Here is a 12,771-nt window from a genome sequence, read left to right as displayed (position 1 = left end):
AGGTGTACCCCGCCTCTCGCCCATTGCCACCTGGGATAGGCTCCAGCCCCCCGCAACCCCGAAAGGGAATGCACGGGTAAAGAAGATGAATGAATGAATGTGTTCATCACTGTAACAAAGGGGTAATTTATGGATTTCTCTCCACGATCAATAAATTCTGATCTTGATCTATAATGGCACAAAACATTTTGTTATTTACTTCATTAATGTGAATCATTAATGAAGTATAATATGAAGTAGTAGTAAGTAAAAGGTACAAAAACAGAAATACTGAAGTACAGAAAAACGTGTGTGTGTGTGTGTGTGTGTTTCTGAGAAGAGACTGTCTTGTTTTAATCCAGTTTAATCTGATCCAGGAACAGTTGTTACGTAAACCTGATCTGACTGTGTTTAACCGGTTTAACCTGACATCAGAAAATGAGCTAATCACAGAGTGACCCTGAAGGCACCACAGAGCAGTCACACACACCTGAGCTCACCTGTTCGACACATGACTCGTCAGAATCACCTGTCCAGTGTTCTGTTTGTCTGTTTTCTCCATGTTTTGGGTAGTTTGTTTGCTGACGCTGATTCTGATTCTGATCCTGATCCTGATCCTGATCTTGATTCTGATTCTGATCCTGATTCCGATTCTGTTCCAGATCCTGATTCTGATCATGATCCTGATTCTGATTCTGATTCTGATCCTGATCTTAATTCTGATTCTGATTCTGATCCTGATTCTGATTCTGATTCTGTTCCTGATCCAGATCCTGATTCTGATCATGATCCTGATTCTGATTCTGATTCTGTTCCTGATCCAGATCCTGATTCTGATCCTGATCCTGATTCTGATTTTGATCCTGATCCTGATTCGGCAGGATCTGTATGAACAGATGAATTCTGGCCTCTGTCGTTGAAAAGTGATGAAGAGCTGAAGTCATGACATCATGACATCACTTCCTGTTAAGCATCTGGAGCTTGATCAGTTTCTGAGATGAAGCGAGGTCCTGGAGTTGTCTTCATCCCAGAGACCAATCAGCTGCTGTCCAGCAGCTCAGGTGAGAAACCTGAAGCATCACTGTGGATGCAGAGGACACTCCAGCTGCTGGTTGCAGTCTTATGGGAAACATGTTCATTAAAGGCTGCTGAGCAAGCAGGAGGAACACTGATGAAGAAGATGATGATGATGATGATGATGATGCTGTGTGAACAGAAGATTCGTTGTGCATCAAAGCACTTCTCATTTAAACTCAGGCCACATGACTGTTCTTGGTTTTGAGGTACTTGTACTTTAGTGGAGTACTTCCGTTGTCTGCTGCCGCCTCCCTCTGCTCCTCCGCTGTCAAATTACTCACACAACTTTACACCTGATTAAATACAAACACACTCAGCCAATCAGTGTCGATGGATTTATTTGTTTATTTGAGTCATGCTGACGCTCCACCTTCACCAGCTGCACCATCAAAGTGATGAACACCTGATCGGTGTGTGTGTTGCAGAGACACACACACACACACACTCAGCAGGATTAGTGGCAGCAGGTATTTAAGCTCAGTGTGTGTGTGTGTGTGTGTGTGTGTCTGTGTGAGAGAGAGAGAGAGAGAGCAGGTCAGCATGCAGCAGATCTACAGACAGAGCGACAAACAGATCGAGGTTTATACCACCGTCTTCTCCCCGCAAGGTGGGCGCACACACACACACACACACACACACACACACACACACACAGCAGATCCAGAAGCTGCTGGAGCTCCAGCTCGTCCTCTTCCTGTCACCTGAACCGCAGACGTCCTGTCTGACGCTCAGTGTCTGTCTGTCTGTCAGTGTGCAGATCGAGGACGAGGACGAGACATGTGGAGGCAGAAAAGGTGAGACAAACTTTTTATAGGTCAGAGGTTTGCGTTGAAGCGTGTCCTCAGAGTCTGTCAGGAAGGGACTGTGGACATCACAGCTGCAAAGACAAAGATGCCACAGTCCCTCAGAATCCACCTCATGACCTGAGCTGCTCCTGAAACACAGACCTGCACATCAGAATCAGTGTGTTGTAGCCAGAGATCACCTCTGGAGGCCTTCTGAGTCTGTGCTGTGTCTCTTTGTAGTTGTTTTGTGTCTCTTTGTAGTTGTGTTGTGTCTCTTTGTAGTTGTTTTGTGTCTCTTTGTAGTTGTGTCTCTTTGTAGTTGTGTTGTGTCTCTTTGTAGTTGTTTTGTGTCTCTTTGTAGTTGTGTTGTGTCTCTTTGTAGTTGTTTTGTGTCTCTTTGTAGTTGTGTCTCTTTGTAGTTGTGTTGTGTCTCTTTGTAGTTGTTTTGTGTCTCTTTGTAGTTGTGTTGTGTCTCTTTGTAGTTGTTTCGTGTCTCTTTGTAGTTGTTTTGTGTCTCTTTGTAGTTGTTTTGTGTCTCTTTGTAGTTGTGTTGTGTCTGTTGTTTTTAGTCTAGTTGTGGAAGTTTTCAGTCACTTTAAATCTCTTTTTGGATGCTGGGCTTCTCTCTGCGGTGGTTTTAAGCCTCTTTGTTTTGTGTCTCTGTTGTTTTTGGTCTCCTTATTGTTGTTTTCGCGTCTCTCTGTGGTCATTTTGTGTCCTATTTATGGCTGTGTTGTGTCTGTGTCTTTTTATGGTTATTGTGTGGTCACTCTGTGTGTTATTGTGGTTTTGTGGTGATCTTTGAATCGATGACATCGATGAACAACCAGCGTCTGATGAAAGTGAACTTGACAGCATGTTGACATGTCAGGATGACGAAACATCTGAGAGCACTGCTGAGTGTGTGTGTGTGTGTGTGTGTGTGTGTGTGTGTGTGTGTGTGTATCATTCATCAGTGTGTCACTTTTAATCTGCTTTAAATAGCTGCTGCTCAGCAAGCTGTAAATACACAGAGGTCAGAGGTCACACTGATGTAACACTGATTAGAGCATGCGCGTGCACACGCACACACACACACACACATTAACCAATTAGCTGCAGTTTCCTGTGATGCAGATCAAATGAGGTCACTTTGATTCAGGAAGCAGCTTCAGTTAGTTTTTATTCACTGAATCTGTTTTGGTCTTTTTAATTAGAACAATTTAAATATGTTTTAGTGATTAGAAAACGAGAAACAACAAAACATCAGAACAAACTAACTTCATGTTTTTATTGCTGATCGAGCTGCTGCTCTTGCTTCACAGAAGATGATCATCAGCTGATAATCGTACGTTCACAAAGCAAATTTAAGAAAATCCAATTTCAGTGACTTTGAGGACAGACGTTTGGCATGTTCAGGTGATTGTTTTAAGGGTTTTACCTGTGCAGAAACCAACTAAAACTTAGATATTTAGGAACCCTTAAGGACCCTTTAATCACGACAGAAAACCCCTTAAAAAACTCCTTCATATATTCAGTCCACGCGTGTTTCCACTCATTGGTCCATTGTGGTAAAATCCTTAAATCTGGAACACTGAAGAAGAATTCACTTAAAATCAGCTGAGTCTGCGTGTGTGCGTGTGTGTGTGTGTGTGTGCGTGTGTGTGTGCGTGCGTGCATGTGTGTGCGTGCGTGTGTGTGCGTGCGTGTGTGTGTGTGTGCGTGTGTGCGTGTGTGTGTGTGTGTGTGTGCGTGTGCGTGTGCGTGTGTGCGTGTGTGTGTGTGCGTGGCAGGTTGAGTCAACGTTAATCGGGGAATAATTAAGGGTTACTTTGGGGGACCTTAAGGGATTGTTGATGTCGTTTTTACTGACGTGGCTTCACCAGCACCCTGAAAACGGACAGTTCTGGACTCTGGCAGGTGGTGGTGGCGGTGACGCAGTACCGGTCCCGCTGGCCAAAGGAGCTGGACCTGAACCCGGGAAATCTGATCCAGGTTCTGTTTAAAGAGGATGAGACCTGGTGGTTCGGACGGATGACGAATGGAAACGAGGGTTACTTCCCCGCAGCCTGTGTGGAGCCGCTCCAGGTAAGAAACTCTTTCATGAGAGCCTCATCGGCCACGTCTTTCAAACTCCACACCTCCAGTTTGTACTGTAGACTGAACATTATACGTTTGTAGTCTGATGACATCACTGTGAAGTCATCAGGCCACAGATGACATCATTCACTGAATAGGACTAACCAGGACCAGGACTCGGCCCCTCGCTGCGGCCCTGACTCGTCTCAGCTCCAGCGGTTTCCTTCCTGTAGAATAAACTCAGCAGCTGATTGGCCGACAGCCAGCTGTGACATAACTCGCTTTTCATGCTGCAGGTCGGAGATTCATCCAGAGCCACGCCCACGCTGGTGAGGAGGGGGTCCGTACCGGTCGTCGTGACGGCAGCAGGCGCCCCCTGTGGCTGCACCAGGTAACTGCACCTGCACCACACGAGGGCCCTCTGGAGTCTTATTCATCGTAACACGACTTCACAGGTCAACACCCCGAAACGCTCTAATAACGACGAGGAAACGTTCGTTAGGTGTAATTTTACCTTAAGCAGTTTTTCAGTTTATGTTTTTGATTATTTATATTGAAACGGGTCATTTTTAATTAATTACTCTCATCAGTTCATGGTTTAGTGTGTGTGTGTGTGTGTGTGTGTGTGTGTGTGTGTGTGATGTACAGTACAGCATTCTAGACATGTTTTATTTCCTCATTGAATTTGTAAAGTCTGTTTTTCAGGAGAAAACTCATCAGTGAGACTTGATTTGGAGGCAGAAGAGTCACTTCTTATGAAGGTCTTTGTTATTTTTTACAAAATATGTCAAAGAACAAAAAAGTTCATGACGTCTTGAACTTTGCTTCTGAATCATTAAAATTTAGATGTCGACTGAATGCCGACTTTGGAAAATACACTTCTATCCTTTCTAATCGAGAGCGAGACGAGACGGTCGGTCCCGCTCTCATGACTGTAGACAACTAGAAGCTGCAGCCAGCAGCCAGTTAGCTTAGCATAGCATCAATACTGGAAACAGAGGGAAACGTTAGCCTGGCTGTGTGACGACGTGCATGGACTCCAGTTAACTGCATTTCCTGTTTTATTTTGTAGTAACTCTCCTTCATGCATTCCCGTATGCTTTACTTCCTGTCTATGTTCCGTTTCCCTCCAGTTTTATCATCACCTGTTCTCCATTATCCAATCAGAGCTCTCAGCACTTATAGTCCTCTGTGTCTCCACCTGTGTGCAGGTTCTTTGTCCTCCTGCAGACGAGCGTTCAGACTTTATTGTTCCGGTGGTGTTTCGTTGGGTTTTATCTCTGCTGTGAGTTCAGATTATCCACCAGCTGACTTCCTGTTTCACCTCGACTTCATTAAACTGTTTGGATCTTTGTGTGTCTGAGTCTCAGAGAAATGCTGGTTTGTGTGGCGAGGACAGGGTGGAGGACAGGGTGGAGGGCGTGGAGGAGGACGTGGAGGAGGACAGGGTGGAGGGCGTGGAGGAGGACAGGATGGAGGGAGTGGTGGAGGGCGTGGTGGAGGACATGGAGGAGGACACGGTGGAGGACAGGGTGGAGGGAGTGGTGGACGTAGAGGAGGACAGGGTGGAGGGAGAGGTGGAGGGCGTGGAGGAGGACAGGGTGGAGGGAGAGGTGGAGGGCGTGGAGGAAGACAGGGTGGAGGGCGTGGAGGAGGACAGGGTGGAGGGAGAGGTGGAGGGAGTGGTGGAGGACAGGGAGGAGGACAGGGTGGAGGGCGTGGTGGAGGACATGGAGGAGGACAGGGTGGAGGGCGTGGAGGAGGACAGGATGGAGGGAGTGGTGGAGGGCGTGGTGGAGGACATGGAGGAGGACACGGTGGAGGACAGGGTGGAGGGAGTGGTGGACGTAGAGGAGGACAGGGTGGAGGGAGAGGTGGAGGGCGTGGAGGAGGACAGGGTGGAGGGAGAGGTGGAGGGCGTGGAGGAAGACAGGGTGGAGGGCGTGGAGGAGGACAGGGTGGAGGGAGAGGTGGAGGGCGTGGAGGAGGACAGGGTGGAGGGAGAGGTGGAGGGCGTGGAGGAGGACAGGGTGGAGGACGTGGAGGAGGACAGGGTGGAGGACAGGGTGGAGGACGTGGAGGAGGACAGGGTGGAGGACGTAGAGGAGGACAGGGTGGAGGACGTGGAGGAGGACAGGGTGGAGGGAGTGGTGGAGGGCGTGGAGGAGGACAGGGTGGAGGACAGGGTGGAGGACAGGGTGGAGGGCGTGGTGGAGGACATGGAGGAGGACAGGGTGGAGGGCGTGGAGGAGGACAGGATGGAGGGAGTGGTGGAGGGCGTGGTGGAGGACATGGAGGAGGACAGGGTGGAGGACAGGGTGGAGGGAGTGGTGGAGGACGTAGAGGAGGACAGGGTGGAGGGAGAGGTGGAGGGCGTGGAGGAGGACAGGGTGGAGGGAGAGGTGGAGGACGTAGAGGAGGACAGGGTGGAGGGAGAGGTGGAGGGTGTGGAGGAGGACAGGGTGGAGGGAGAGGTGGAGGGCGTGGAGGAAGACAGGGTGGAGGGCGTGGAGGAGGACAGGGTGGAGGGAGAGGTGGAGGGCGTGGAGGACAGGGTGGAGGGAGAGGTGGAGGGCGTGGAGGAGGACAGGGTGGAGGACGTGGTGGAGGACGTGGAGGAGGACAGGGTGGAGGACGTAGAGGACAGGGTGGAGGACAGGGTGGAGGACGTGGTGGAGGACAGGGTGGAGGACAGGGTGGAGGACGTGGAGGAGGACAGGGTGGAGGACAGGGTGGAGGACGTGGTGGAGGACAGGGTGGAGGACGTGGAGGAGGACAGGGTGGAGGACGTAGAGGACAGGGTGGAGGACAGGGTGGAGGACGTGGTGGAGGACAGGGTGGAGGACGTGGAGGAGGACAGGGTGGAGGACGTGGTGGAGGACAGGGTGGAGGACAGGGTGGAGGACGTGGAGGAGGACAGGGTGGAGGACAGGGTGGAGGACGTGGAGGAGGACAGGGTGGAGGACGTAGAGGAGGACAGGGTGGAGGACGTGGAGGAGGACAGGGTGGAGGACGTGGTGGCGCTGCGCTCTCGTAGGGACTCAGACTCCGTGCTTTAACGTGAACGCGGTGGAGCTGAAGGCTGAACAAGCTGCTGAACGTTCGGCTAACGTCGTGTCAGCAGCTCACTTTTAAATCTTTTGTCTTCCTTGAGTCGTCGTACAGTTCAGTTCACTCTTCTCACTCTTATTTATTGTTTACCTTTGAATTCTCTTGGAATGATTGCGATCGACTGCGACTGTGTTTGACTGTTTGCGAACAGAATGACAATAAAGTTGTGTGACTGCAGAAGAAGCAGAGTTGTGGTGAATCCCGTCCTCAGACAGACGTCGGTAAACCTCGTGTCTTTGTCTCCCTGCAGCGGTCGCAGCACTCCCAAGCTGCTGAGGAGAGACAGCATCCGCCGGCCGCTGGGACCGGACGGGCCCTCGGCGGCACCGGGACCCTCGGCGGCTCCTCCTCACAGCTCCCCCAGCCTCCTCCACCGTGTCCTGGCCAAGTCCAGGAGGAAGAGCTGCCCCCACCTCCCCCACCCTCCTCTGGAGAATGGCTCCGTCAACACCGCCTTCCAGCCGGACTAGACTGCTGATGTGGTCCAGCCTCTCAGGCACGAGGAGATGTGTAGTTTCTTGATCTTCCTGTATTTTTAATTATGTACTGGCCTCACACACAGAAACGAACCACACTGAAGATGAAACCACGTGATCCCAGAGCCATAAAACCTCAGGTTTGACCTGCAGGTCACATGACCGAGTCCATGTTGTTGAGGCGAAGTCCTGAGATCAGGTCTAATACGTCCACTGTCCATTCTGAGTCCCTGAGATCACATCCGAGTGGAGTCTCATGTGCACACTGGGGCTATGATCAAGTTACTAAAGTCACCTCCAGGTCACTGTGGTCAGGAAAGAGTCACCAAGGTCAAGTCCATGTCACTGAGGTCATTCCCAAGTCGCTGAGGTCCTGTTTGTGACTTTGAGGTCAAGCTCCAGCTCACGTGGTCAGTAAGTCACATCTAAGACAACAAGATGGCGTTTAAGTGTTCACATCCAATAAACGAGACCATGTCCGAGTCACTGCGTCATCAAAGTCATGTCCGAGTCACCGCTTCATCAAAGTCATGTCCGAGTCACCGCGTCATCACAGTCATGTCCGAGTCACCGCGTCATCACAGTCATGTCCGAGTCACCGCGTCATCACAGTCATGTCCGAGTCACCGCGTCATCAGTCATGTCCGAGTCACCACGTCATCAAAGTCATGTCCGAGTCACCGCGTCATCAAAGTCATGTCCGAGTCACCGCGTCATCAAAGTCATGTCCGAGTCACCGCGTCATCAAAGTCATGTCCGAGTCACCGCGTCATCAGTCATGTCCGAGTCACCACGTCATCAAAGTCATGTCCGAGTCACCGCGTCATCACAGTCATGTCCGAGTCACCGCGTCATCAGTCATGTCCGAGTCACCGCGTCATCACAGTCATGTCCGAGTCACCGCGTCATCAGTCATGTCCGAGTCACCGCGTCATCAGTCATGTCCGAGTCACCCCGTCATCAAAGTCATGTCCGAGTCACCGCGTCATCACAGTCATGTCCGAGTCACCGCGTCATCAAAGTCATGTCCGAGTCACCGCGTCATCAAAGTCATGTCCGAGTCACCGCGTCATCACAGTCATGTCCGAGTCACCGCGTCATCAAAGTCATGTCCGAGTCACCGCGTCATCAGTCATGTCCGAGTCACCGCGTCATCAGTCATGTCCGAGTCACCGCGTCATCAAAGTCATGTCCGAGTCACCGCGTCATCAAAGTCATGTCCGAGTCACCGCGTCATCAGTCATGTCCGAGTCACCACGTCATCAAAGTCATGTCCGAGTCACCGCGTCATCACAGTCATGTCCGAGTCACCGCGTCATCACAGTCATGTCCGAGTCACCACGTCATCAAAGTCATGTCCGAGTCACCGCGTCATCACAGTCATGTCCGAGTCACCGCGTCATCAAAGTCATGTCCGAGTCACCGCGTCATCAAAGTCATGTCCGATTCACCGCGTCATCAAAGTCATGTCCGAGTCACCGCGTCATCAGTCATGTCCGAGTCACCGCGTCATCAGTCATGTCCGAGTCACCGCGTCATCAGTCATGTCCGAGTCACCGCGTCATCAAAGTCATGTCCGAGTCACCGCGTCATCAAAGTCATGTCCGAGTCACCGCGTCATCATAGTCATGTCCGAGTCACCGTGTCATCACAGTCATGTCCGAGTCACCGCGTCATCACAGTCATGTCCGAGTCACCGCGTCATCACAGTCATGTCCGAGTCAGCCAAACAATTGTGAAGGCCACAGAGGCCATCTTTCAGTCACAAAGGGTCGTCAAGGTTCACGATCACAGCGACGACCTTTGACCTTTGACCTCATTGCTGCTGATGTGAGGTTTTTTGGTCTTTGGCTCACAGAATAGAAGCTGAACCGCTGTGTGAAAGTGACGTTTGAAAAGATTCATGCTGAAATGAAAAGTCCAGAGTTTTCTGACTAAAACTGAGCAGCAAGTGAAGAAGTCGCATTGAGTCCGAGACGTTTGTTAGATCAGAAACAGAAACAGACGACAATGAAACTCTCCTCAGACGTTTGTTCCAGCCTTTAAAACCATCACACTTCTGTTCTGTGCACATTCACATGTTCAAACTTCAAATAAAAGAATAAATAGATGTGTTTGTATTCAAACATCAAGCTCAGTTAACACTCAGTGTTAGTATTAAGGTGGTTAGTTTAAACACAGCGTGTGTTCACGACAAGACAGCAGAACATATTCACCATATCAAGATAATAAATAAATATAGAAACAGAGACTGAACAATTAAAAATCTGTCATTCTTATATAGTTAAAAACATAAAATCCACAAATCTGCTGCTGGTTTCAGCAAAGCTACAAGATACATTAAAAAGTCCGTTTGAAGTCCAGATTCTGAGAGCAGCAGATGTTTCCTGTTAGCTGCTGAACGAATCAGCAAAACGCTAAAAAAGGACTGACACGTAAAATCATTAAAATGCTGACTCATGATCTGCAGGCTGAGTCAGCAGACTGATGAGAATCATTTTCTACTAATAATAAAAGAGTCAATTCTCTGCACGTTCACGGTCTCATAGAAACCTGCTGAGGATGAGGATGATGATGATGATGATGACGACGACGATGAAGACGATGATGACAGCAGGTATCTGTGAAAATGAAGAAAACAGGAAATTTGAATCAGCTTCACTGGTCGAATATGTGAACACAATGAGTCTGACTGGTTTGAAGCTGTTCACACAGTAGCACATGATGATGATGATGATGATGATAAAAAAGAATAAATGTTGATATAAATGTACATAAAAATGATGAACACTGGTGTTTCTGGACGTTCTCACAGGGTTCCCATACGTTCCACGTTCCACGTCGGAGCATAAATATGAACATGTATTCTGAAAAGTTTAAATCCAGCTCTCGACACGTGCGTTGGGTTGGATGACGTTCGTTTGTATAATGAGAGGTTTGTGGGATCCTGCGGGGTCCTGCTGGGTCCTGCGGGTTCCTGCTGGGTCCTGCGGGGTCCTGCTGGGTCCTGCGCGGTCCTGCGGGGTCCTGCGCGGTCCTGCGGGGTCCTCTCACCCTCCTGATGGTGGAGCTTTCACACAAAGTTTGCATCCAGCTGTCTTTTCCCCTTTGGGCTCAGCCAGGCAGACGTTCCATGTGGACCTGACGGCCCTCAGACACGTGACAGGTGGACGACTCTGCTGTCAACCTGAAGAAGAAATGTCATTGTTCCCTCTGTGTTCTTTAGTGTCTTTCAGAAATATGGACCAAAAAGAGTTGGCAAGAGTTCCATTTATGAGCTGCTCTGCGGGCCGTGGCGTGCAGGTGTACAGGTGTTCGTCACATGACGTAACCTGCAGGCCGGCCGCTCCAAACACCATGAAACACTCTCACGTTCTTCCATTCTCTCTTCCATCGTGATCCAGACCCGGAAACGACTCCACTGTGCAGAGCCCTGCTGTGACACATGAACCCTGAATGGTCAACGTGACGGATGACTTTAGACATGAGGCGGTGGCCTGTGTCCAGTGTTTGCATGTGCGTGTCCACATACAGTGTAATGAAAGAGAAGAATGTTCTTCCTGTCCAATAAAAATATACTAGATGGATAATTCCACGTTATTTCAGGTGTGCTCGCTCTCAGGTTGAAATCCAAACGAGGTGGTTTAGTGACCTTGCGAGGTAGCGCGACAGAGTCCATGTTTCTTCAGGTTGAGTGTTTGTGATCTGTGCGAGTGAAAACAGTTGGTATTTATCCGTTGCCTTTCTTAACATGTTGTATTTCCTCATGCAGCTGCAAACAACTGCTGCGAGCCAACGTAGATCAGAATTAGGAGCTAAAGTTCTCGCCATGTTCTAATTCTATCCGACTCACGCGGCCTTTGTGTTTGACCATTCACGGTCTTCATGGGCACCGGCGTGGCCGAGGTACAGGAGCTGACCGACAGGCGTCCTGGAGATATACTGATTCAACGAGGAACCCCACTGATGACATGGCACATAGGACACATAGGACGAGGCTAAGGAAGCTTCTTGAACCAATCAAATGCAGCCAGCGAGTCTCCTTCTCCTGCCCAGTCCACATTCGTGGCCAGAGGACCTTGCTGTTGACCGAGCATACGATGCCTTAGGGTACCCTCTGTGGGGTCAGCCTACTTCAGACCTGAGCCGGCTCCTGGACAGAGCTGCTGGACGTGACAGACAGAGAGAGGCTCACCCCTCACATCAGCCCAAGTGTCATCTCAGTTTGAGTGATTCACGGTGATTTGATGGACTTTGTGTTTTATCGTCCGTTCAGTGTTTTAACCATCACGTGAAGGCTCCGTAGTCTTCATCGCTCACTTTCCAACTGATGAGAATTCAGCAGCAGCCAGTGACATTTGCCTTTTTGCCCTGGGTTTTGCCTCGCAGGTAGGTTAGCCCACCAATGGGCACATCCCAAGTCCCTTATTTGATATTTCTTTGTGTGGACTGGAAGCTGTTCTGGTCCGCCATCTTGAAGGCCATCTCAAAGCTCTTACTTCTTCTCTGAGGAGTGAGGAGAGATCTCTGAGGAGCCATGAGCATGGACACAAGAGCTGCCTTCACCCAAGCCTTTACCGACACACCACCTTATTGGATATCAGTTATTGATTGGATGCTGCAGCTGATCAGTCACAACATCACCAGAGTGAAGGAGGTAAGAGATTAAACTCCAGTGATTTGGATTTGATCGGTTTTCTGTACATGTGACCGCTGTAACTGTCATTATGGATCCAGTTAAAGTCGGACAGAGCAGGAGAGCCTGTCAGTCAGCCAGAAACACCTTTTACATCATTCTTTTCATTTCCATTCAGTCATATGTGAAGCTGACGAGCCTTGGGTCTGATATGGTTCCATAATTTTAATTTCCCGGAAACAAAGAAGAGGCGGACTCACCAGCTGGTCGAAGAGGGCCTGGCCTCCACGTCAGTTAGTCCCGCTCCGTCACACTCATTTCATCGTCTGCTTTCCAGAACAGCTCCACGTCTAACTCACTGCTCAGCTGCCAACACAACAGGAAAAGTCATGTGATCAGATCTGCAGACACTGGTGGTGTTTATGTGTGGAGGGATGGAGCAAGCACCACCAGAGGCTTTGGGATCAGCGCAGGTGTGTCGTTGGTGTGTGTGGAGAACATGAAGGAGTGGAAATGTGGAAATGCCCTGCCATCAAATCTCTTCTGTTAAAGTCTGTTATTCATTTTTCTTCATCAAATCTCACATTTAGTGTCAAACCAATGTGTTAGTTCATCTCTGAAGACCAATCAGCTGTGACACACACTGAAC

At 49.7% G+C, this 12,771-nt stretch overlaps 1 protein-coding gene across 2 annotated transcripts; it reads left to right on the top strand.

Moving 5' to 3' along the window:
• The first annotated feature begins 1,554 nt into the window (after window positions 1-1,554).
• On the top strand, window positions 1,555-7,884 carry LOC143329636 (uncharacterized). Of its 2 annotated transcripts, none has more exons than XM_076745629.1 (5): window positions 1,555-1,663; window positions 1,807-1,850; window positions 3,741-3,908; window positions 4,196-4,290; window positions 7,261-7,884. In XM_076745629.1, exons 1-5 carry the CDS (start codon window positions 1,597-1,599, stop codon window positions 7,478-7,480), a joined length of 594 nt encoding a protein of 197 aa, XP_076601744.1. In that variant the 5' UTR covers window positions 1,555-1,596; the 3' UTR covers window positions 7,481-7,884. The 2 variants fall into 2 exon arrangements, with proteins under 2 accessions (XP_076601744.1, XP_076601745.1); XM_076745630.1 differs by having other exon boundaries at window positions 1,564-1,663; window positions 3,725-3,908.
• Window positions 7,885-12,771: the final 4,887 nt, after the last annotated feature.

The sequence above is a fragment of the Chaetodon auriga genome, chromosome 12, assembly GCF_051107435.1.
Source record: "Chaetodon auriga isolate fChaAug3 chromosome 12, fChaAug3.hap1, whole genome shotgun sequence".
Taxonomy (NCBI): Eukaryota; Metazoa; Chordata; class Actinopteri; order Chaetodontiformes; family Chaetodontidae; genus Chaetodon; species Chaetodon auriga.
This window is presented reverse-complemented; position numbering and strand designations above follow the sequence as displayed.